Raw genomic sequence first — 26,114 nt, forward strand, 5'->3', positions numbered from 1 at the left:
TTCCTTTCAATGCAAGCACTGGACTGAGGTACACAGGGGCGTAAGATGTCAGTGTCCTTTTTTTGGTGTTGTTTTTGGATGCGAATGCATAGGTTTCCTATCTTCTGCCTGTGTACAACTCACGTGACCCAGCATTGCACTGCCACTGACCTGCTCTTCCAAAAGTCAGCACAACATAAGAAACCCAATTAGGTCCACTGTACTGCTGTAGAAATCCCTGAAACAGTGAGACACAGAGCATGAGCTGCTTGGATGGTCACTTCCACAGAGAGCATGCTGAGAGTAATTTTCCACTGTAGTATAAGCCTTTACTTCATGGGAATATTAATGGTAAAGCCTAGTTTTCTGTTTCTGTTTCAGTATGTATGACCAATTGCCCTACTCTGATTGTCATGGTGGGTCTCCCAGCAAGAGGCAAAACCTACATCTCGAAGAAGCTGACACGCTATTTAAATTGGATTGGAGTGCCTACAAAAGGTGATGGATTTACTTTCGTTTACATCAGAAGGATGGGGCATTTGTTAGGTGTTGTATAAGCCTGAATTCCAGTAATTTTGTGGCCAGGTTTGAATACTTGAAATCCTTGTGCTTTGTTAATGTACTTTTAAACAGTAATGTATGTTATACATACACAGGCTCTCTGTCGTGTGTAAGTGTTAATTAATCAAATTCTGGTGACTGTTTATTTACCACCTTGTTCTGCCAGGTGCCCAAATCAACTTTTTCCCTTTTTTTGTTTGTGTTTTTTTTCTACTTCTTTTCCTTTCCCTTTCTTTATGTGGATAAAAAAGAATCTAATTGACAAGTGATAGAGCAGTCAGCACTTCTGGGTTAAACCTCCAACTTTTCCATCTCCTCTCTGTGAACTTTGTACTACAGGTAGTTCTCTGTCTACTTCTTTGTTTAACTGCATTTTTGGCAGCTCTTTGTCTAAATATTAAGAACCCAAGGGGCTGAGGCAACCACTTGTTGTCATTTATGAGGTCTTGATACGTGGATTTTGAGCACGTAATGGTGGCTGAGATTGCCTGTGCCAAGGACCTGGCTGTCCTACCTCATTCCTGGGCTCCCGTGGTGTCTTGTAGGCTCAGATTGGCAAGTAAACAAGACCTAAGTCTATTTGAGCTTATGAGCAGCCATTTCCCTTGCCTTCTCTGTCTCTGTAGAAGAAAAAAGCAGTTCTAGCGTTCCGTGATTGCGTGCCCAGTGCAGTAATGGTTGCTTTGTCATTATGACTAGTTAATAATTTAAGTAACATTAAACATATGAGATCATGCTCAAGTGTAGACTTCTGACTGATATTCAGAGGTGTATTTCCTCATGGCTCTAAGAAGTCAAGATGAAGAAATTTGGCCCATATTTAAACTGCCTTTTGATTCTAAGTTATAGCTTTTTTGAGCTGGTGTTTTCTTAAGCTTTTAGAATTTGTCTAATGTGGTTTATTTAGAAGAGGCATTATGGAGGATATACTCATTGAAGTGTGAGAGTTTACCAGATGTTTACAGGATTTAAATTATCACTTGAATTTGACTGTTTTCAGTCAAATTCTCATACTGATTTTTCTCATACTGATGAGAAATACCAGATATTTGGAGAATTCAGTTTTATCCATTAGTCTGGAACAGAGTAACAGTCTAACTAGTTTAGCCTATAGCCAAGGTGATAAAATGTATGTGATATAACTATGCCTGTATGTCAGTACACATCTACTTACATGTATGTAGACATGTTGCATATATGTCATCGTGTTGACCATCTTACTATGTGAACTTTGGAAAGCAGAAATCCAGTATTGGGCAAGAAACAATATATTGTCCACATCTGGCTCATGCTTGGTTGGCTGGCTCAGTAAATTGGTAGGGGTGTTTTGCCTCAGTTACAGGAAAAGTTCCATGGGCTACTGTGAGCAGCACATCTGAAAACACATGTACTTTTGCTTAATGAAAAGTAGGTAGAGCATTACGGCCTAATTTTACAAAAATGTACAACATGAAGTATGAGCTTCCATCCTAGGCTGGTGATTATTGTTTGTTAGAAAGATGACTTGGAATTTTCTTGGAAAACCACAGAGCCTTCCTGTTTGTGTCATCAGTGATGCAGTTTTACTGAAATCAATGTAAAAACCCTCACTGCTTGACTGAGGGAATAGATGACACATTGCCTAATGCTTCCAGTTGATGGGACTGAATCGATGCAGGATCAGTATCAAGTAGCCCTAACATCTGTTGCCCTTTGGCTCTTAATGTCTTAAAATTAGTGTATGCTTAATTTAGCGAGTGTTCTTACTCTCTGAGACAGATGGTTCAAATTATGAGGTTATATAAGCCAGAGAAAAGAGAAATGCCATCTTTTCATGTAACATTAAGCAAGCTGGAGAGTTCAAGAGCAGAAAGTGGAGGTAAATAGCCCTGGGTTGGTGTTAGTTTTATCATTTCAGCCATCAGCTCTGTATTGTGTTTTAGTCCTTCCAAAATCCTCTGTTTAGAATGTGAAATAGTTAAAAATACAGAAGGCTTTTGTCTGGGCTTTTTGAAGGAAATGAGGTCAATTAGATGCTTGAACAGAACTGTGTTGCAATGTGGTTTTTAGATACTAAACCTTGGAAGCTTTTTTGAATAGCTGTGGCTGTGTGGTGGTTGTGATACCAGTTAGCTTTGTGAAACTTTTCCATAGGGGTGGATGATAATAATAAGGGCTAAAGATTATCCCACTAGATAGCACTTTTTCCTTTGCTGTTCATGACCCTCTTGCAGTAACTATTCCTTCTTACGAAATTCTATCGCCTGACAGCACTAGCCATCCAAACTTCTGGCCTCCTCTGTATGTCTTAGAAAGACCCACCTTTTCATATAGCCAGAATGGCCAGTGCTCCTTAAAACCATCACAGAATAACCTGTATTGTTCTATAATCTGTGTCATACAGTTGACCACTAAAAAATTACATCTACATTGCTGGATTCAAATAATAAATAATAATTAACAATATTTATGTCTTTATCCTCTGCCCCCACTCCCAACCGCAATCTGCATACAGCAGCTGGTTCTTGAGTTCATTTATGCTATGTCTTTTTTCTTAATTACAGCTCTACAGCTGTGTCTATTGCTTCTTTTCTTTTTTCCAGACATGAAGTCTGGCAAAGAGTTGTACCTTGGCAGCTTCTCAAACGGAGTACTACAGTTTGATCTAATGCTTAAAAAAAAAAAAGCTTTGCAGCTCAACAGAGAAAACCTATAGCGCAAAAACAAGTTAAAACATTAATTATACTTTAGAGATATACATTCAGAGCCATTGAATGAAGTTAATTAGGGTTCAGTGTCATTGTCTGCTCGAGGGCAAAACAGGACTGTCTTGCCCTAATCATCATAGAATCATAGAATTTAAGGGTTGGAATGGACCCTACAGATCATCTAGTCCCAACCCCCCTGCCATGGGCAGGGACATCTTAATAGATCAGGTTGCTCAAGACTTCATCCAACCTGGCTTTGAACACTGCCAGGGTCAGGGCAGCCACAGTGTCTCACTGTGCCAGTGTCTCACCACCCTTAGAGTAAAAAACTTTTTTCTCACATCCAACCTAGGCTTTCCCTCCTTCAGTTTGAACCCGTTACCTGTTGTCCTATCATTGCAGTTCCTAACAGAGTCCCTCTCTGGCTCCCTTATAGGCCCTTCAGTTATTGAAAAAAATACTGTGACACGTGTATGACCATGGACCTTATGGGCCTTTGCCCAGATAAGGAATAATTTTCTTTGGCCACTGTTAAGAGACCACAATAAGATTTTGTTCCATACTTATGCTGGGATTTTTTTATTTGGCTTGGGTTTTTTACAATTTAAGCTTTTTTTTTTAATAGATGAAACAGACTTTGAGGAGTTGTTTGTACTGATCCTTAAGGAATAGAAATATTTGAATAGGGTTCTGAAAAATTGTTTCCACAATTTGAATTTTTGTCTATCAAAAGCAAGATTGTTTAGTTCTATTTAGAGCTTCCCTTGCTGAAAGTTTTGGTAGGTGCTGTCAGAATACTGTTTTATTGTGCATATACATAGAAGAAAAAACTAATAATAATAGTTATTATTATTGCTAATAATCATTAGTAGTCCTTTATAGACTTCCAGCCACTCTGCAAAGGAGGAAAAGTGTCGTCCTGTGCTCCAGGCAAACTGGCAAATAGAGGCACTGCAATATGGCCAAGTCACTCCAGTAAAGCTACCTACAGCCCAAATGTCCTCTGGTCATTTCCATGACTTCTTGTCTTTGTATTTAGAACCCCCCAAAACACAAGTAGTAATATGATATATTGACTTCATACATGCTAAGTGATTTTATACTTGCAGGTGATTTGGTTTTGTAGCTGTCATAACTGTTCTCCTTTTTCCATGGCTGTTGTTAGTTCCCACTAACACTGGTTTCTTCTTGGCAGAATTTAATGTTGGTCAGTATCGTCGAGATTTGGTGAAAAAGTATAAATCTTTTGAATTCTTCCTGCCTGACAATGAAGAAGGCTTGAAAATCAGGAGGTAAGTTTTGATTGTGTTTGGTACACAGTGCTAATTGTATTGAAATTATACCCTGTGTAATTTGCTCTTAGAGATGGCTTTAGGTTGCATTTCTGTATGCTCAAGAAGACCCTTAGGGAGGCCACAGTGTGAAATGACAGGGAAAAGAAATTCTAGGGAACGTGGAAAAGTGATTGGTTTAGGCTGATTAAAATTTGGACTATTTTTTTCTTAATTTTTTCATCTCAAACATCAAAAATAAGAGAAGGTAAATACTTGATTCCTTTTCACCTTTCAGTAGGCTGTGACTGCCGTTATTCCTGCAGATATTCTAGGACATTTTCACTCAAAGCAAAGCAATTTTAACAAATAGTTATTATTTTTCTTACCTTTTTGTAAGGTGTAAATTAATAGATGTGACTCTTTTTGCTGCCTAATTCCTAAAATGTCGTCTTGGAACTTTTGTATGGAACATAAAGAAGAAAACACCCCATATAGCTGCTTTTCTTTTTAGTTTGCACACTGGAATTTTTCATCTTGAGCACTTTGAATATATTTGTCATTATCTGTTCAAATGAGCAGGAGTCAAAGACTTAGTTTCTCCCTGAAATTGTCTTTTTGGCCACCATGCAGGTGCCTCATGCAGTGAATCAATGCACAATGGAAAATTGCCATATTCTGCTAATGCTATGCAGAGTAAGCTGAGCACCAGTGTGAGCATCTGTGCCTAGATGAAGTGTTCGAGTCTCCTTTCTTGTCTGGAAAAAGAGGCTGTGCTTTAATGTAGAGACAAACCATGAGAGAAGGAAGGGGTAGATGAAAAGAGAGAAGCAGCTCCCTCTTGCTCTGACCTTAGAGAGGATCAAATGGGAAGGTCTTTTGACTTTATTCAGCATTCACTGTACTTTTTAGTATGTTCGGGAAAGCATTTAGAGTGTGCAGTTTGAAATGCAGTATGAATTGAGAAGGAAGAGAAATTTTAGAGTAATGGAAATACTTATTTAGGCTGCTTTAAAATACAGACTATTTTGTTCTTAATTCAGCTTCAGCTCAAGCATGAAAAATGCCTGGACTTTTCTACTGCCTGTACTTTCTTTTGTGGCTGTCCCTTTGCTTGTTCTTTCTCTTCCCTTTCCCCCTCAGCAGCAGTTGAGTGTTGCTAATGCCAAAGAACAACTTGCGTAAGAACCTCCTAATCCTTTGGGACTAAAGAGTAGCTATGGAGCACATTAGCCTTGCAAGCCACTACCTTTTGCTTGCAGGTAGAGCCAAACCTTTTAACGTGCCTCTGTGTCATCTATTAGACTAAATGGTTAGGGATGTAAGGTGAAATGGGCTGTGTGAGATAATCTGCCTGGTTAGCAATGAGTAAAGAGGGTTTGTATTTATTCAGTGAAGACCTGACTGATGAATCTCAGCTCCTGACATCTCTTAACAGTGCTAATGTGGAAATTCTGTCAGGATTGGAAAGCCTTCATTTCTCTTTTAAGATAAAGTTCTGCATGCAGAATGTGGTAAATAGAAGAGTTATGAAGTTCAGCCTGGAAGTCAAAATCGAGGAGTTATGCATAGAAGTGCTGTTGAAGTGGGCATGCTTTTATGTTGGTACTGCAAAGAGACTGTACTTACTGGAAATAAATGGGGCCTTGTTCTCCTAAGGAGTAAATCATGTAGAATGTTAATGTTGCCCTCCAGCATTATTGATGTGTTAGGAATCACAATGGACTTTGAGGATAATGCTGGGGACACAGCAGAGTTGCAAATGAATGTGTTCTTGTCCAGATTTAACACAAGGGATGGTTTTTTTTTGTGTCCTCAGCAGTGTCCAGTGCTAATTGGGTTAGTGACTGCAATGGGATGTTATTTTCACCTCTGTCCCTAAAATTTGGTGCTAACTTGGTTTTACTCCCTGTTTTAACACATTTTTTAACTTAAGCAATTTTTACTCTGCCACTCAAATAAGAGGAAATAGATTACTGAAAAATAGTTGCCTATCCACTTTACCTTAGGACCACAAAATAAAGGACTTAAGTTGGTTTCTTTTATTTATTTTTTTCACTCTTTGAAAATTAAAGGAAGAAGCAACTATACATCTCTAGTTATAGTAGATGGGCTCTGGACTGGCCTTTTGTCGGGCAGATGGCCATGACCACATGTCCTTAGTATAACTTGGTTGACCTCTGTTGTTTTTTCCTGTGTTTGGAGGGGAGTCTGTAGTTTTGAGATAAATTATCTAATGTTTGCAGATCACAATGCACAAGCTCGCTAATAAAATGACTTTAACTAGCATTTGACTTTCTCCTTTGATTTTGAAGACAGTGTGCCTTAGCAGCGCTGAATGACGTCCGGCAGTACCTCAGTGAAGAAAATGGACATGTGGCTGTAAGTGTCTTGTTGAAGACGCATTCTTGAGGTACTTCTGTACTAAACAGTGTGTGTCTACTGGATAATACACAACCTGAGTGTTTATCAGTTTCAGTTTATCAGACTTCTTTTCTTTGGCAGTTGTGTATTAGGTCTGCCTTGCTGCTGCAGTGTAAGGAACACTTAATTTTGAGGTGATGATACCATATTAAGCATTGAGAAAAATGTTCCCCTTCTGCCTAAATGATACAATATGCTATTAAACGCATCTGTTGTTTTGTTGGTACTTCTGTATCTGTTTGGTAGTCTAGTGTTCCAAGTGGAAGGCAAAGACTTGCCAAACAAAAAATATCCTGTGTATTGATTGACAGTTGTGCCACTGGCATGAGAAATCTCTGAAGAGAGCAGGAGAAACTCAAAGTAAATTGATGCATATCAGAGTATTTAATAATGGGATGCAGAACATCAGCTGTCCAACTCTTGACATTGCATATTCACATTGATTGGCATAATGTTGTTTTTCTGACACAATTCTGTGATGTTTTCATTATCTAATCAGGGGGAAACCATTAGCTATAAGTTTCTGCTGGAGACATGAGGTTAAAGTTATACTTTGCAAGCTTCATACTTTGGTAAAACTCTGGTGTGTCCAAAGCTAAACCTAAGTTCCTAGAAAACTGGCTGCAAATATCTTTTGATTCATGGGCGGGTTTTGTAAGTCTTGCCTTTTAAAAGTTTTACCCTTGCATTTTGAGTAGCAGATTAATTGCAGCATCTTTTTTTGTGTAGTATAAGTTAGCTAAAAATCTGTGCATTGGTATTTAATGCTGATAATGGGCCAGGAGGGAGATTCTCTCCTGTATTATGTGTTAGGCTTAAATTCTGATTTCTTCTTCCAAATCTAGTGTTCTGCTAGTAGTGCTTTCAAAATCTTACTCTTTTTAGTGTTTAGAAAATAATATGTTTAATGTAGGAATGTCACTGTTTTCCCTTTGAGCATGTTGAGGTGGTGGGGTAGAGTGAAACAGAAGTGTTTCCATTGCTTTCCTTCACATTGAGGGACTTTGAACCTGTATTTTTGTTGTTGCTAACACAGTGCTTTTTACAGGCTATGAGGCTTTTTTCATTCCTTTCTCTCTCTGTAATTATTCCTAGGTCTTTGATGCTACAAACACAACTCGAGAACGTAGAGAAACTATTTACAAATTTGGTGAAGAAAATGGCTATAAGGTGAGTCAAAAGCAAAGCAGTACTGAGCTAATGCCTGGACAAGTAAGGCATTGGTAGTTGTGCCATTGTCTGTACTCTGAAGTGCACTAACCCAAGCCACATCCTGCTCAGATGTTTAATCAATTATGCATTTTGTGTTCCCCAGTATTGTTTGTGATTAAAAGTCACCAATCCTGATTTTTTTTTTTACTCATCTTTAATTTTCATACTGTTTGGAGCTAAGCTCTTTTGTGATATGGCTTCAATCCTGTCATCCTGGAACTGTGGTTCTAAGTGTACTATCAGCAAGAACTATTTAAAATACAGTTCTTAATGCAGTTAACATTTTTTTTCTGCAGAAACTCAAGGGAGTTCTGTGTTAGTGCTGTACAAACCAAAAACTTTGTGGTTTTCTGCCTTCTGTCCAGGATTGTTTTGCATTTAGCTGTTCTCCAGTAATCTTCTGTTTCCTCTAAACTCACATCTCCATAAAACTTTGACACAGCAAAACACAAACCACTGATCAAGTGGGGCTGCTCTGTTAACTGAGAGGCTTCTAAATTATTATTTCACAAGCATTAGTTACTATTTGTGTGGCTGAACTTGCATGCTCTGCATTTATTTCTTCCTCTTAAAAGCTGAAAAATCACTTGCAAACATTGTTGGGAAAAAGAGTATAGAGCATAATGCTTCATGGAATGAATGGTAAGCAAGGAATTTCTGATGAGAGGGTCTGAGTAAATCAAGGGAAGTTTAACACTGGTGCTGTTAAAAGGGGGTTAGCATGGAAGTGGGAAACACGCTGCTCATGTGTTTTACTCTCTAAAGGTGTTTTAATGGACCTTCCTTTTTCCTTCCATTGTTGGGAAAAAGAGTATAGAGCATAATGCTTCATGGAATGAATGGTAAGCAAGGAATTTCTGATGAGAGGGTCTGAGTAAATCAAGGGAAGTTTAACACTGGTGCTGTTAAAAGGGGGTTAGCATGGAAGTGGGAAACACGCTGCTCATGTGTTTTACTCTCTAAAGGTGTTTTAATGGACCTTCCTTTTTCCTTCCTTCTGTACATGTGTCTTCCATTTGGCCTGAAGACTTTTTTTGTGGAGTCAGTGTGCGTTGATCCAGAGGTCATTGCTGCAAACATTGTGGTGAGTATAGGAAAGTTTGCTTTAACTGCTTGAAGTTGAAAGGTTTGAAGGGGCTCAGTATTTTCTAGAAGCACATTTTAAGAACTTTCAGTAGCAAGAAAACATTAGCTCCCATATACAGAACAATTTTCACTTATTTTCCTGTCTATGTGAATGTTACTAACTCAGAAGTTTAATTCTCTGAAGAACAGCTCTTTGTTTTACATGTATTTTTATTAACTTGCAGACAATAAGTTTTTGTGCTGTGTTCTCCCCTTCCTATTTATTGAAACGTCCATGAAAAAGGGAAAGAAATCACATACTACTATCTTGGTTTTATTTTAAACAGCAAGTGAAGCTGGGGAGTCCTGACTATGTTGATTGTAGTAACGATGAAGCCACGGAGGACTTCATGAAAAGAATAGAGTGCTACAAGAACTCATATGAGACATTAGATGAAACTCTGGACAAGTAAGTGATGAAACAATACTCTTATCACAGCGTTATGAAAATGTTTTCTGAAGGGTTGGAGCATGCTGTATTGGGGATTGGGCTTTCAGGACTTGTTTTTTAATTACTTGAGCTCTCTTTCCTTTGGCAAATTAGAGAGAGTTTACTCTAGGGGTGTAGCCTGGAAACTTCCTTGTTTGAGGAAAATTGGCTATTGAGTCTACTCTGGAACAATGCTCTTTTTGATTTTCCCACTTAGACATTGGTATGATTCTTCTGGGATAGAACCAACATTTAGGAATTATTTCAGACTTGCTACAGTGGTTGGGTGGTAGTTGTTTTTATTGTTGTTGTTTTTTTTTTAATATGTAGAGAAGACCTGAGGGATTTGTAAGCACAACTTAATTGGTTGACATGGCTACGATGGGTGATGAACAAATCATCTTTTAAAATCATCTTAAAAATGTGACTTGTAAATTTATTTATTTGTGTTTGCAAATCACCTGCAGAAGCAGGGCTGTGAGAAACTTTCATAGCTAGGTTATTTGCCCTCACACCAAAGCATTTGTCTGGTTTTCATTCACTTTGAACTCTTGAAAGTAAGGTAGGGATGAACCATGTGAGGAGGAGCCCTATTTCTCTTGCTACAGTCCAGCATCTCAGAGTGGGGTTTGGAGCTGTACTTACACCAGGTGCTGCTGGGCTGTTTCAGGACCAGTGCTGCAGAGAAGGCTGAGCTGCATTTTAATGTAATTGAGTGTAAGCAGCATGAAGTTGGTTCAATCGGCTCAGTTCATGCGTGTAATTTCTGTGATGGACCTAATGGTTGTGCCTGGATGGAATAGTAATGATTAACTTCAAAGAACACTAGCAGCAATGAGGTGATGATTCTTGCTTCTCATTACCTCTATTTAGTTTTATTTTAAGTTTTTATGTTTATTGTGGTGTGATGTCTCAAATGTATTGCTAGAAACCAGTAGTGCTTGTCTTCAGCTTCTTAGACTTTAAACTAGGGGCTACTCTAAATTTGTAGCTCAGATGAGAAAGGATAAACAGTGAAAATTGGAATTGTAAGCTGTCTGATGCTGAGAGAAGGTACTGGTTGGGTAAATTACAGAAACGTTAAAAATAGTTGTTGATAGAGTGGTTGAGAAAATATTTTGCTTCAGACTAGTCCCTGGTCCTTCTAATGCCCTAGGGATTAGCTGAGATGGGTAAATAATGACTGTGTCTTTTGGCCCCTGGGTGCAATCAAATAGTTGCTGGAGGAGGGGAGTGTTTGTAACTTGGAGAAAAGTACCTGGTGTCATAAAATAGCTGGATATGTTACTCAGCTGTGATAGCTTCAGTGACTCCACTGAATCTTCCTTTCAGTGGGAGGGTTATGTTTTTCCGAGAGGGGGACCTAGTGCAAGTAAAGGGAACAGAAAAGAAAGTGTTGTGAGCAGCTCACATGTGAAAGGACTGGAGTTCATCCTGTACCTTTGGAGCATTGCATTGTTTCTTAGGAGAAATGCATATTCCTTGGGTAACTGAGGATTTACTCATTGCTTTGGCTTTTTGCCTTTCTGTTTTGTAATGAGAGAGAGGGTGGAAAGACTGTGGTACTTGCAAATAGAAACTGTGTAGAATCTTACTTTTTTTTTCTTGCTCATGAAAGGGATCTTTCTTACATTAAGATTATGGATGTCGGAAGGAGTTACCTTGTGAACAGAGTGATGGATCACATCCAGAGCCGGATTGTCTACTACCTCATGAATATCCATGTGACTCCTCGGTCAATCTACCTCTGTCGACATGGAGAAAGTGAACTCAATCTGAAAGGGAGGATAGGAGGAGATCCTGGACTGTCCGTCAGGGGGAAAGAAGTATGTACCTCCAGGACAAGTGTGACTGGGTTTTGTGTGTGTTTGTGCTGTAATTACAGCTGTCTTCCTCTACAGCCTTTTCCTCTTAACATGTTTAAGAAAGACTTTTTTAGCTGCATGTTTGGGGAGTGGAAAGAGGATGGACACTTTGTGCATTGTGATTTTGTACGTAGTCTTTTTTGTGTTTGTCTTTCTGTTGGCTGAAAATGCTTTTAATCCTACAGTACAAAGCAGTTGGCAAGAGTGCTTTGTATTTTTTTACCTGTATTTTTGTAAAATCCTGACTGGTTGGATAATTGGGAAAACTCACAAGTTAAAGCTGAAGGGAAAATTCCTGGAAGTTAGGAACTGCAGAAAACTTGTATTTTCCTTGTACTCCTTTTCTTTCCTCTCCTGTCCCTCTTGGATAAGTGTGTTGTACTTCTCAGCAAAAACCTTGACACTCTTTTGGAAAAGCCATGAGTTTACAGAGCCTGTGTGTTCCGAACTGAACGTAGTGTGTTGGCTCTGAGCTCTCATCCAGTGTCTCATGGTTTTTCTTGCAGTTTGCCAAAAGCTTGGCACAGTTTATTAATGAGCAAAATATCAAAGATCTGAAAGTTTGGACCAGCCAGATGAAAAGGACAATTCAGACTGCTGAAGCTTTGGGAGTGCCTTATGAGCAATGGAAAGTTTTGAATGAGATAGATGCAGTAAGTTTTTCTTTTTTAAATGTCTAATAAGTTGCTTTGATTGCTAGAGATGAAGGAAGTATTCAGTTTTTTAATAACATGCCTTGTATGGGATAGAAAGTCATTGAAGCTGCTTCTAGGGGCTGAAAAAAATGTAATTAATTCTTGTTTAACAAGGCTCAACATTTTATTAAATTTTGCCATAGCTAATTTATTCTTGTTTAGTCTGTCCCAGTAAAATTTTCCCTGTAGAAGCCACAATGCTGTGAAATTTTGGGTAGCTGGGGGTTGGACAGAAATTTATGGTAGGCAGGGGGTTAAAATAGCACTTCCAATTGCATCTGTAAGATACACAAGCAGGTGCAATAGATAAAATGTGACCTTGCTTGCCCATATATGTAACTTCACTTATATGTGGGTTTAATGATTCTTTCTAACCACTTCTGAGTCCACCGAGTGTCCTGTTCATCATGTGTGATGATTTTGCATTAAAGCATCAGAGTAACAAAATACAGTTGTTAAAGGTTATTTATATATGTTTTTAATTAAGAGTGGTACCTGCTTTTTGCACTGCTGGAAATACATGGGGTTTAATTATTTTCATTACCTACAGGGAGTGTGTGAAGAAATGACATATGAAGAAATACAGGAAAATTATCCACTTGAATTTGCACTGAGAGACCAAGACAAATACAGATACAGATACCCCAAAGGGGAGGTATGCTATTTTCTCCTTTTCTAAGGCAAAGAGCTTCCTTGTCTTCTTGAATACGTTTGTGCTGACTTTGGGAAGGAAGAATAGATTCTAAAATTAATGAAAAGGTTGTTCCTTTCTCCATGTGAAAGCACGTAGGAGCTTGCAAGGCTTGAGCCCAGACCATTTAATTTGATTCAGGGCTTGAAAAATATACCAGTAAATTTAGAAAAACAATGGAGAGCTTTGATGTTGTGGGCATCATTCCTGTGCTGGTCCTGCAGTGATAAAGCAGGAAGAATGATTGCAAGGCTTCAATTGTTGCATATGCAAAGGTACTGCCAAGATCTTCTGTTTCTATTCACCCTTGCTGTTAGTGATGACTGTTTTGCATGCAGCTCTGGCTGAAATGCTGCGGAAATCTCTAGCCACGTTGGTCTTTCACTTTATTAAACTCCTTGCCGCTGGGAAAATAACTTGCTGACAGCTTTTGTAAAGCAAACCCATTACAGTGCAGCAATTACCAGATGGTCACAGGGCCTGTCTGTGGGTGCTAAAGGCTTAGGATTCTGGGCAGCAGGGCGGAGGAGTAATTGGACCAGCTGCTCCCTGTTTGTGTCATGAGGGAGCAGAGCTCTGTCGTCTTCTTCCTCAGCAGTCAGGAGCAATCACTGTGATAAGAGCAGTGTTCCTGGGAGTGTGACCCTGCTCTTACTAATGAGGCAGTCATTAAGCTGCAAAGTTCTCCTAATCCATTTGAACAAGGAGTGTTTGTTTTTCAAACTAACGTCCTCCTCCGGGATGGTGACAAACATTTCAAACTGCCTCCGTGCCTTGGGGTGATTAGTTGAGCTCAGCCGTTTGTCAAAGGCAGTTTTGTGTAACAGTCCGTGGGGGTTTGCAGGGCTCGCTGGGGGCCGGGGGCTTTCTCTTGCCCAGGCCTGAATCAGCAGTGCCACTTTCCATTCTGCCTCGGGACCAGGATGGAGGTTTTATGCAATGCTCAGTCCCTGCTCTGCTGGATGATGTGCCAGTTCTCTGCATGATGCGTTTTGGAAGTATTGTCTTTACCGTGAACAGGAAAATTAACTTGGGCATGCACATCTACTGGTCACCTGCACAGCAGATTCCCCGTGTGGTGCTGTGCAGGACAGGTCACAAGAGCAACCAGCCTTCTTGCTCTGTGACTTTTGGTGGGATGGTGGCTGCCATCACCAGGCCAGTTCAACAAGCCCATGGTTTGTTTTCAAAGGGCAGCCTGAACAAGTCAGGCTTTGTGAACTCTTTGTATGTTGACTGTAGGCTGGACTTCCCAGATTTTTGCTTGGAAGAGAGATGCTTTTGAAGATGAGGTATGGAGAATAATGTGCAAGACTAAACCTGTATGTTTGCAGATGCTATGAATTAAATTCTAGGGATTTTGTGGAATTTTTTGATCAAAGTGGTTAATTTAATCAAGCTTTAACATAAGGGAGATTTTTTTGTTGTTGTGTGTGTGCTCTTTGATAGTCTGGAAGACCTAAACTGTGTTCTTAATTTAAGGAAAATTTTTATTGCAGTATTTGTGCACTGATATAACATGTAGAAGATGACTAATGTGAAAGTAAGATCCCCAGTATATACATATACTGTTCAAAGAGTTTTCCCTTTTTAATGTGCTGTGTGTTTCTCCTCCCTGCCCAGTCCTATGAAGATCTTGTTCAAAGACTGGAGCCAGTAATTATGGAACTTGAAAGGCAGGAAAATGTGCTTGTCATATGTCACCAAGCTGTCATGCGCTGTTTGCTCGCGTATTTTCTTGACAAGCCTGCAGGTGAGTCTGCCTGGATACATTACAAACAGTCTGGTTTTTGAAAATTGACTGATTAATGTTCCAAACAGTAAATTCTAGCAGTTTTCTGTATTGTCAGAGGGTGTTTTTGCTAGGCAAGTATCCAAGTGTAATTTTTTTTGTATTTGACCCACACGTGAAACTTGGTAGTTGATGTTATTGAGCTGCTCCTCACCTGAGAGACTGTGATTGTTTTTTGCTCTGTGTGATTAGCATCTCTGTTGCATGCTAGGGAAGAAAATAGATACACTGTCAGATGAAAAGGCATTTAAATGGTTGACCTGAAACCTGAGAAAAAAGTTACTTGTAACATGTATTTCATGTGTAATCTGTGGTTTGATTTCTCAGAACAACTGCCTTACCTGAAGTGCCCACTGCATACTGTCTTAAAGCTAACCCCGGTGGCTTATGGTAAGTGCTATCAAGTGTGTGTAATATGTAAGTCTAACTCTACTTCTGTGTAATCAGGAAAGGCTGTGAAGCAGTTAAATTAAAACACACTTTAAATTTACTTTGCTTTGAAATAGAATTGCAAAGTTAGGTTTGACACTGCGTGTATGCCTGCACAGCTTTGTTGGAATCAATGAATCCTTTGGACTGCATTTGCTTTGTGTTTTGCCAGAAAATACATACGTGTTGGTGAAGACCTGAAACTTAACTGCTAGAGTACAATTTTCTTTTGTGCTCTGTTCATATACTTTACTAATTCTTCTGGCAAACCCATGTGTTTACACGTCTGGTACAGCAAGACTTCAGTTTTTATTGATGTATTGGAGGGTATTGCTTTTTTAGAAGACAGGCAAATTTACATTTATGTAGGTTTTTCAACTTAGAGTGTTCCCTTAGCCTTAAATAACTTTGTTCTCTTTTCCTGAAATACATTTTCACGGACCTTCACAGTACCACATGAACTCACCTTGTTTGTTGATGTTGGCATGATGTTTGTGAGCAGCCCTTAGCGGTGCTTGGCTCAGGGGCTTCACTGAGCTCACCTCCTGGCTTGGCCAGTGCAGGGTGTGGGTTGGAACATGCACTGCTTGGGCTTTAGGCTGATTGCTAATGAAGCTTTTTGTGTGTTTCCACCTCAGTTTAACACGTGGCTGCTGTTAAATTTCGTTAAGCTGACTTAGATTTCCCAGTGTAACAGCTACAGTACAGTACAGTACAGGTCTAGACTGTTATTTTTCAAAGGTGATAATCAGCCTGAAGAGGTTTTTGGTACTTAAAATCAGTGTCGGCTACAGTAAGAACCGCCTGTCCTGTGGTGACATCTGGTGTTCCCAGCCTTGCATGGCAGGCTGGGTTTTTCAAAATAGAGATTTAGAACAGTTAAAATTTTGTTGGTTTTTTTTTTTAAACGGGATTCTCTTGACTCACTAGTCTCTGCCTGTTTCCACAGAGAGGTTTTTGTTTAGGATTGTCTTTGGTTTTGTGGGGGTTTTCTGGTGATTTTTTTTTTGTGTGTGTTTTTTATGTGGGGAGCTGGGTGACTGGTCATAAATTTTAAGGGGACGTGGCTGTTTCCAGTGTTTGTTCACACACTTTGAGGTGGTACAAAGTGGTACAAAATACTGTCCTTGCCCTTTTGATTTCCATGAAAGAAATGGCATTATCCTTTTCAAAAGTGTTTGATATATATGACTGATTAGCACATTTCAATCAACCTTGGTTTTGGAATTGGACCATATGAAAACACAAGGACTGTGTAAATTATTTCTGCAGTAGTGATTTATGGCATTATCTCAAGTTGATGTGTTGCTTGGCTCCAGCAAGGCAGGATGCAGGATCAGACCTGATATGTTTAATACCTTCCAGTTAATCCTGTTTTGGGGAAATGCCTCCCACCGGGGTTTGCTAGCATCATTCCTGCCTTAAGTGTCTGATCTTCGTTAGGGGAACATCTGTTAGAGCCTGACAGTTGGATTAGGATAAATGAGACTTACCCAGCAATCCAGTGTAGTGGTGGTCTGTGTGGGAGCAGCTGGAAAGAGAAACTACATCTTGCTGTAGGTACAGACTTGCACATCAGTAATTAGGAATGAGATGTGAGTATGCACACTGTGATTGCTCTGGAGTAACTCATGTCCCTTTAGTTTATATTTAAAGCTTTCCATACAGTGTTCGTTTTTTCTTTTTTTTTTTAACTTGGCTAGCAGTAAGGACTAAGAGATCTCTTTGGAAGTGTCTGCTGTGTAATAGTCCTTGGCAATGGCCAGCAGCAGGGGTCAGAGCTTGTTTTGGCTTGGTTTCTAGGGTTGTAGTGGAGCTGTGGACAGAAGGATGACTAAGGTCCTGTTCCAGGGGGACATGTGTACTTTTCCTCTTTAAGGTCTATTTTCTGATTGACTGTTACTCTGAGTGCTGCCCCTCCTGCAGTGTTTGCTCACAGCATTCATAACAAATAGGTTTTCTCACAACAAGCTTCCTTAATGGCGGGCAAATACTTGCATGACTAATTTTATTTTCTTTTTTTGTAAAGTGCAGTGGCTTTCTAAGAAAATCACTTTTTTCTGTTATGTAGCAATTCTATGGAGTGTGTTATGACTTTAGGAAATAAGTGAGGAGAAAAATCTGCAAACCTGTTTGTGATAGAGGATGGTCTCTGTGGTATGTCAGAGGAACTCACAATTAATGAATATTGTGTGGAGTGGTGGTAGCTTATAAAAGTCATGTTTGCATGAGATAAGACAGGGTTTGGTAATCAGATAGTGCTTACAGTGCTGTGGCCATGATGTATTGAGTAATTATAATTCCCTAACAGGGTCAGGTTATACTACCTGGGTAATAGTTGTTTCTCCTGGCTGTTTTATTTTTCTTGCTTCTCTGAAGGTTTGAGTTTTTTGAATGTGAAGCAGAAGTTACTATTCAGGAGTCGACTTTGAAGTTCCCTTTGGCTAGGGGTTAAAACTGTTTTTCATGTGTAAAGGAATGAGAGTTGCTAACAACACACTTATACCTTGCAATCATTTTCATGTTTAAAAAATGAGAACAGTGTTTATCTCCTGTATTACAATGGCATTTTAAGAAGTCTAGAATGTTTAAAATGGGAAAAGTTACAAATTAGAACTTTCTGACTGAATGATTATGTATGTTTAAGAATAAGAATTTGTTTCACAGAGAATAATGGCAAAGTGAAGGTGAAGAGATGGAATATCAGAATGAGAATGTTTATCCTGGTGGAATAGATTCTTTTCAGTAGCTTTAGCTCTTCAGAATTCAGGAAATTCTAATATAAATTAGAAGGGAAAGGTGATTAACCTTGACCAGCTCAAAATTAGATTGCATCTTCACTTTTAAAGCAAACCATATCTTAAAATGTGTTTTCTATCAACAGGATGTAAAGTAGAATCTATATTTCTGAATGTTGAAGCTGTAAACACACACAGAGACAAACCCGAGGTAAGAATATCTCTCAAACTGAAGACCTTGATGTAATGTACTGTCTGAGCTGATGTCCATTGTCCTTGTGTTAGAAATTATTTGATAACTCAGCTAGTTTATTTAAGTTTACGTATCAAACTTTACTACTGGTTTACTCTTGGAGGGGGGAAATCCTTTTTATTGAGCAAATCTATCTTACATATATGAGTTCTAGCTGGAATAGTTTATCTTCGAGAAACGACTGAGAATTTGAAGATGTGGTATCAATCTAAAAACTGTATAAAGTTCTGCCAGCCTTTGTCATTCAGCTGAAGTAGGGTGTAGTCAAAAAGTATGTTATGAATGCCATGCTGAATTTGGAGAGAGAAATCATCAGCTTTTTCATCACTGCGATCATTGCTGTATGAAAAAGAGGAATTGATGATGTCACCTGTGTTTTAAGCCAAAGCTGGAGAGGAAGACTAGATCTCGGGATACAGCAGGACAACCGGGGAAAGGAAATTGAGCATATTTGTAAAATGTAAGTGGAGATAAGATGTCAGACCACGGCAGCTTCGTGCTCTCCCTGTGTCAGGTCTGTGGTTCTCTGTGCTCCTCAGTGTTGACCTGAGCTTAGGTTGATTTTTCTGCTTGTACAAAGCTCTTCCGTTGCTGCATTATGAAAGTTATGTAAAATGTGTCATGATCAAAAATCTCTAGTTCCCTTGCAGACCCTTATGCTAATGCTATTAGGTATGGCACTGATTCCCTGCTGAGGTTATGAGCAGTGCCTACTGCTGTATTGAAAGTCAGTTTGGTAACATGAGGAAAAAGGGCTGTGTTTTGGCAGTTTTCAGAGCAGTGATTTATGGTGAAAAGGAATACAGTGAGAAATGAGGTTTATATGTGTATTCAGTAAGACATGTGACACAATGTCTTGTCTGAGGGTACACATTTGTGCAGAATTCATGCTGGAGAGCTCTGCAAATAAGTTCTGTTATAATGATGTGGGTATTGAGAGATCTGAAAGTACTGACCGTGGGTCATCCGTAGCAAAGATATTTTCTGTTAGACAGTTGCATTGCTTGTTTCCTCTCTCCTCTCCTTTCTCATTCTGCTTTGCCATCTTTGTATTGTTTAGGAAATCCATTTTGTTTTCACAGTGCCTAAAGCTGGAGAAGCATAGTGAAAATAAATGAGGATGTCTTGGAGCAGTAGGTTGTCAGTGTTAAATAATATAGATAAACAGAACATCTTTAGTTTGGCTGATTAAAATATTGGTGCTGAATTTACAACCTGCTAAAATGTGGTTGAAAATACCACTCCTCTGACTGAAGAGGTTTATTGGAGGGGAGAAGCTCTGCCTGAATCACCAAGTGACTCTCAATATGTCTGGCAAGTGCTGTGGCCATGCTGGAGCTGATGTGGGGGGGCTGTATTCCAGGTGCCATGTAGAGGATCATGAAGACAGCTGCAATACAGTGGTCACAAAGACACAAGACTGTTTGATTTGAACAGAAATAAATTGAGTGAATGAATTAGAAAAGAAGAAAAAAAGAGAGCAGAGGCATTTTTACAAAAAAGCCTTAAATTCTCTTCTCCCACTGCCCTGAAGGAAACCCAGCCTGATAAATATGCATGATGACATTCTGTAGCTTTGAGTGAAGGACTGTTGGTCCTGTCTGCATTTAAATGCTGCTCGGAGGACTATGAAAATTTCAAAAGCTTTCATTTTAATCACCCACAAAAATGGTAATTATTTCTGTAAAATTAAGTTTTCAAGTAGTCTATTGAAGTAAAAGCATTTAATTAAATACAGTGTCACATAACAATGTTGTTAAACAATGAAACTATTTGAGAATTGCCCAGTTCTGTGCCCCCACCAGTTACTTGTAATCCATGCTCCAGAACAGTGCTCTCCTTTTGGGCTCAGCTGAAAGCATCTATTTTCACATGGCAGAAATGCAGGCAGTGCTCTGGAGTGTTTGCTTATGGTATGTGTAAACTTCATTATACCATGGTAACTTGTCTGGCGAGGATTGAGGCCTTGTGTTTATCAGCATTATAGTGGCTGAAGTTCTGACCTTTTCCAATGAAGAAGTCTATAGTGTTTTACTGAAAATAATTCAGGGGAGTTGCTCTAGCTGTTGCTAGGTCCCCTCTTTGGGCCAGGAAACAAGCACTGGGGTAAAATGTCTGCTTTGCACCTCTGTTTTAGTCAGCAAATGACTGACAGGGAGATTGCTCATAGCCACATCTCTGTGATTTTGTGGAGGGAAGGGAAGAGGGAGATGTTAGTGAAAGGTGATCTTGCTTACCACAGGGTGAAACAAGTAAGACTCATGAAACCTCTTAGCACGAAGTTTGTGGAATTGAAAATGATTTGGCCTAAAATGGATCTTGTAAGGAACTTTAGAACAGTTGACTGTAACCCGGTAGAAGGGAGAATAGCAATTGCACAGTGTGAGATTTTTGCATGAGGTAGTACTGAGACAGTTCTTGAGCTGGTTGCACACAGCTGCATTTAGCTATGCTTCCCAGCGTTAGCATTTGGCTGCACTGGGGTCTTGGTTTCCTTTGGTATTGAATAATGGACTAATTTTTTCTGCAGCCTCTGCAAAATGAGGTGAAATCTAGTTGGTGTGATCAGCCTTGAATGGTTAAGGTGTTTGAGAATGTATTTTTTATTTTGTCAGGGGTCGTATATGGCCTGTGGCACAAACAAATATTCAAAGTTTTCCCTTGGGACAGGAGTCTGTGGCATAGTTCAGCAAAACACTGGAAGTTGCTTAATGGATAGATGTGTATCTGCTGAAACACATGGTTAAGTGAATTCTTGCTTGGGCCTGTAAAAGACTTCCTCCTAAACATGAATGAGTTAAGCTTTTGGTAATTCTGTCAGCATGAAAGCAGCAATTACTGTAGATACTTTTCCTGCTGTCTAGTTCTGGGACAGTGACTGGCTGTCAGTCTGCTGCATTCTTGGGGTGTGGAGGGTTAAAAAAATCTCTGCTTCTGAATCACTGCAGCTGTGTACTTGTGAAGGAATCTGATTAGTATTTTTTCTTGCTCTTGCTGCTGCATGATAAATATTCTCTATATTTTTATTATTATACAGAATGTAGACATTTCCAGACCTCCTGAGGACGCTCTTGTAACAGTCCCTGCTCATCACTGAATCCTGTGTGCTGATCAACTATCGAACTTGGGGTGCTGTTTTCATCCTACTACTTCAAAATAAATTGAAAAGCTAATCACTCCAATCACTTTGAAATAAAAGAGCCCCACCCAAACCCAACTCATAACCCAAATGTTTGTGCAGCGCATGACTTGAAAAAATTATCAAATCACAATAAAACTATTGCACTGATTAATTTATTGTGGATGACTTATCAGACATTGATGGGTTGTCACTGGAATGCTGCTTTTGCAAATTGCTGTAATTTAAATCTCCTGAATTGCTGTAATTTAAATATCCTGCAGCATTAAGTTTTATTGTAACAGCCAGCAATCATTTAGTGTTAGTTGTTAGTATTTGTGAAAGCCATGAAACACATTATTCTGCATGAGATAAGAAAGTCTAAGTTTGTCTTTTAGGCACCAGTATTATCTGTTTCAGTGCCCTTGGGAGTGATTGGACTGCTATGTAGCATAAAATAACAACCCATAGTTACTGTAACCCCTAATCCTTCTGACCCAGAGTGCTGGTGCTCTAGTGTGCTAATTAATGATGTGCTGTTGGAAGAGGGTAGCAAGTGTTCACTTAGTTCCAGAACAATTATTCAAGGAACAGGAATGTGTACAAATGGTTTTAATATACAACTTTTGTTAACAGCTGTTGTGCATTAACTAGGCTTTAGGGTTTGCCCACCGGCAGAACTGATTTTAAATTCCCTCTTCTTGTTTGGATGTGGGTGATTGAGCACTTACAGCTCTGCTCCAGTTATTTTGTACCTAGATTTTATCTGGGCTCCAATAAGCAGTGTTTCAGAGCAGGGAAGCAGAGTTAAGCTGAGGATTTTGTGGCTGGGTTGTGACTCCAGCAGGCACAGGATCTCAAACCAGCAGGGCATGAATCCTGAACTGAATGACAGCAAAGCCTCTTGAAGGCTGGAGGAGATGCAGGTTGTGGGAGATGTGGTGCCTTGGTTCTAGCCCCAGGATGTTATGTGGGCAACACGAGGCTGTGGGAAGCACCTGTGCCATGGCAGCAGCTTTGTGCAGGTAGCATCAAGGCTGGGCAAGGCAGAAAATCACGGAGTCCTGGAACTGTTTTCTGAGGAGGCTCTTAAAGTAAGCAAGAGGGCAAATTGTGGAAAGCTTTTATATGTTAGGTGTCTAAGGTGGTATGTTTTTCCAAAACTGGGATTTCTTCTAAAATGGTACTGAAGTTTTCAAAATGTTATAGCGACTGTGAATGTCTGCCATGACCAAATAACCTTCTGGCCAGAGAGTCTTTCCCTGTACTGATTGATATTTGGTTAAACAAGTGTCCCAGGATAGGCTGGGATTGGGATCATTTTCCTGTTGCTGTCATGGCAGTGATGTAGGAGTGCATGTTTAATTGCTCCAGCCTCTGGGCACGAGCTTTGCTGTGAAAGTTGCCCCAGAGCAGGAGGCAACCTGAGCCTGCCGTGCCCACTTGCACACACTAATTAGTGAGTCTAGTTGCTCTTACTGACAGTTGAGGTGACATTCCTGAAGGGTCATGGGGATGGTGGCTGTAGTTGCATACTGAGGAGCCACATGGAGACATAGCACAGAGTACTGTCACCTCCCTGGGCCACAACTAAGGAAATACCATCCAAATTAAACTAAATAAATTGCAGTTTTGATGGAGCCAAAATCTGCACAGGCATCTGCTGTGGAAAATCTGAGTTTTGCTGCTTGAGAAAGGATGGCTTGGGCTGTTGGAGAAAATGCAGGGGGAATATGGAAAGGGCAGGAACTTGGCTGGACAGAAAAGCTGGGCCTGCCTGCTCTGTGGCTGGCAGAGGTTTTGGAGGGTGGGGAAGGCAGCAGAAGCACCCAGGACTGTCCATCTCTGCCAGCTCTGCCAGCTGGATTTCCTTGGGCTGTGGCTGCATGTTGTTCTCTGCTGAGCACAGCACTCCTTGTGCTGATGTGTGCAACAGGGTGGATATTTAAAAGCAATTTTGTGCTCTAGGGGTTCTCTTCTTAAGCAGGATTGCTCAACAGTCCTCTCTGGCTTATTTTCTCAGTAAAAGCAAGGCCTGATGCTGGACACAAAGCCACAGCAATGCTTTGTGGCACAGCTTTCTGAGGGAAAGCTGTCTGATAGAGTGCTGGATTGTTTGAATTGTACTGTTTATTTCTGTTTATGCCCGTGCTAGTTCTTTTTCCCTAGAGGAGCCTTTCTGCAAAATCTTCGTGTTCTGCTGTGAAGATCACATATAGCTAAATCAAAGTCAAGCTGAAATGTCAGGCTCTGTCCTGTTCAGAGATCCACAGCACTTTGCTGGGAGAGGTTCTCTTCTGTAGGAAAAGAATGTACAAAGGGAGGAGTATAATGAGGAGAACAACAACAGTGGTGTAGGAGTGTATTTGAGTGAATCTGTGTGTTTTGAGTCTTTCCAGGGAGGACTGGGTGAGATGGATTCTTGTGTAGGGAGAGTAAGACTGGTCCTGCCTAAGGGAGTGGACTCTGGAAGCAGCAAGCTCCTGCTGGGACTGACCAAGGGAGAATGCATATGCCTTGGTAGAAATAGTATTTAGAGGTGGTGTGTGGTTTTTTTTCTTCCCCACTCCTGTGTTTCCCAGGCTTTCCAGACCATGGTGCTGCTGGTGTGTGGCCGTGCTGTTCCTGGGGCAGTAGTTTGTCCAGGTGTGCTTTGGTAAGGCAGTGCTGAGCAGTTGCAAGGACAACTTTTGGTCCCAAAAGTAAGGCTGAAACCTCAGTCACCTTTCTCAGCAGCAGCACTGTCCTTTCAACATGGCTTTTCCCTCTCAATCCCCATGACAGTTCTGGAAGCAGGTACAATCCTGGCTGCTATCATCTCATCTAATGGGATTCCTACAGGTAGGAATCCATTTACTGAGGATATTAGTCCCTTTCTAAGCTTCTGTTCATCTGGTCTCACTGTTAGCTATTGTATTTATCTAATAAACCTTTGGAGGTGTTTGCCAGGATTTATCCCAGTTTTCTTCCTTCAGTGTCACAGCTCAGTGTGCTTTGCTTCCATAGCCTGTTCGTGTTTACTCAAATTGAAGCACTTTTTGCTTTCAACTTTCTTGCCTGGGTATCAATATTCCCTTTGGGTCTGTCTTAGTTGCTAAGATGCTGCTTTCATCCGATACCTCTCATTGATTGAAATAAGCTGTATCTTCTGCCTTGCCTTAATGACCTTGTTTCCTTTTAGTTTCATGTTAGAGCTATCTAGTTCTTGCTGCTTGTGGACTAATTTCCAGTACCTCTGGATTCCTGCATACTGATGCTCCATTTCATGCTCCATTTAGTTTTCTTTGAATCAACATCAGATGTTCAGCTTAAAATATTGCAGTCAATATTCTTGGAGTGCCTGTGGAGACACAGTCCCAGGGAATTTCTGGGTATGTTGCATAAGTTGCTAAGAAAAACACAAATGCACTAAATGCCAGTGTGTTCTGTTGGTTTGTTGGGGGTTTTCTTTTTGGTTTTTTTTTCCCCTCCCCTTGTAGCCATGCAGAATGTGACTTGTTTGGCCAGCTCCTCATGTTTCTCTGACAGACGTGATGCTTTCTGTGTCCCTTGCTGAAGAAGAGGTGCTCCCTGTAGAAGCTTCTTTCTAAAACAGGGTTGTTGCTTTGCTTCCCTTCAAAGAGAGAAGTCAGAGTGGGGAAGGCCATGTGCTGGAGGGTGAGGAGATTTCCAGAACTTGGACAACTCTGCCCATCAGCATTTGTGTGTGTGTTCTCAGAAACCGTGGTGTGGTGTTTATGGTTTGAAGGCTAATCAGAAAGGAAAGGGCTGACACTGATGTAGGAGAACTGGTAAGGGCAGAAGTGACGCTGGCACACTTCAACCCTGAGGAAAATCTGGTGCTGCATATTTATATCCTGTTCTCATAAGAAATGGCTGAAAATCTAGAAATTAAGGTTGGGGAGGGGATTGAATTGCTTTGTAAGTTGATGTGTTTTGACAGAGGGAGATGTGTGTGCTCAGAGTGCCCCTCACTGTGTGCTAGTGAGGCTCTCCCTGGAGTTGGACTGAAGAGACTTGTTTTGAAAGCAAACTCTAATAAATGTGGTTATAAAACCACTGAAACATTCCCGGATGTCAGTGTGACATCTGCCAATGTGCCTGTGTATCCCAAAGTGCATTTAAACTTTGTTATTAGCTCTTTAGGGAACACTTCATGTTACCAGCTCTTCAGGGAGTTATTCAGAGTTCTTCCAGTGCCTTGGCTGCTCACAGACAGCATCAGAATGAGCTTTATTGCTGTTGGTGTTAAGGACTCATTTCCCAGCGTGTGCTAGGAACAAGGTGAGGTGGGCTTCCCTCCCTCCACATTTTATTGATTCCTGTGTGGTTTATGACCCTTGCATGGTTCTGGCTTTCCTTATACTACATGCATAAAGACTGGGAGAGACAGTGGATTAGAAAAATGTGGTTTAAAATGGCAGTTAAAGGAAAAAAAGGTCTTAAAAACTGTAACACTGTACCCTGTATATTGTGCACGGAGACTGATTGTCCTGCCAGACCTGGTGTAAGACATGTCTAAGGGATGCTTTCCCCTGGCAGCAGAGAGCCTACTTTTAGGTGTCTAAGGGGTTCTACGAAGTGCTTGGCACTGGGACGAGGTCCAGGCCTGGTTCTGACTCCTGCTCAGGGGCTGGGACCTTTCCTTGTGTTTTACATCCATTTTGAGGAAATAAGCATTAAAACTTGCTCATCTTTTGCCTTGTGTAATAGCCAAGTGTTAAGCAAAATTAGAGCTGGCCACGAGACCCTTGCCTTAAAATCTTTTGTCTTTACATTTGCAGAATGTAGGTGTGAATCGGTCAAGGGAAGAAGCTTTGAGGACAGTCCCCACCCACCTATAG

General features: G+C 40.3%; 1 protein-coding gene across 2 annotated transcripts; it reads left to right on the plus strand.

Annotated features, from left to right (window-relative positions):
• The first annotated feature begins 364 nt into the window (after positions 1 to 364).
• LOC103801724 (6-phosphofructo-2-kinase/fructose-2,6-bisphosphatase 4) lies at positions 365 to 26,114 on the plus strand. Of its 2 annotated transcripts, none has more exons than XM_009074148.1 (13): positions 365 to 477; positions 4,423 to 4,519; positions 6,814 to 6,880; positions 8,018 to 8,092; positions 9,162 to 9,218; positions 9,547 to 9,668; positions 11,308 to 11,515; positions 12,061 to 12,207; positions 12,800 to 12,904; positions 14,564 to 14,693; positions 15,060 to 15,122; positions 18,046 to 18,110; positions 26,055 to 26,114. In XM_009074148.1, exons 1-13 carry the CDS (start codon positions 366 to 368, stop codon positions 26,112 to 26,114), a joined length of 1,308 nt encoding a protein of 435 aa, XP_009072396.1. In that variant the 5' UTR covers position 365. The 2 variants fall into 2 exon arrangements, with proteins under 2 accessions (XP_009072396.1, XP_009072395.1); XM_009074147.1 differs by lacking the exon at positions 26,055 to 26,114 and adding an exon at positions 21,190 to 21,350.

This window comes from Acanthisitta chloris, unplaced genomic scaffold, assembly GCF_000695815.1.
Source record: "Acanthisitta chloris isolate BGI_N310 unplaced genomic scaffold, ASM69581v1 scaffold33104, whole genome shotgun sequence".
NCBI lineage: Eukaryota > Metazoa > Chordata > Aves > Passeriformes > Acanthisittidae > Acanthisitta > Acanthisitta chloris.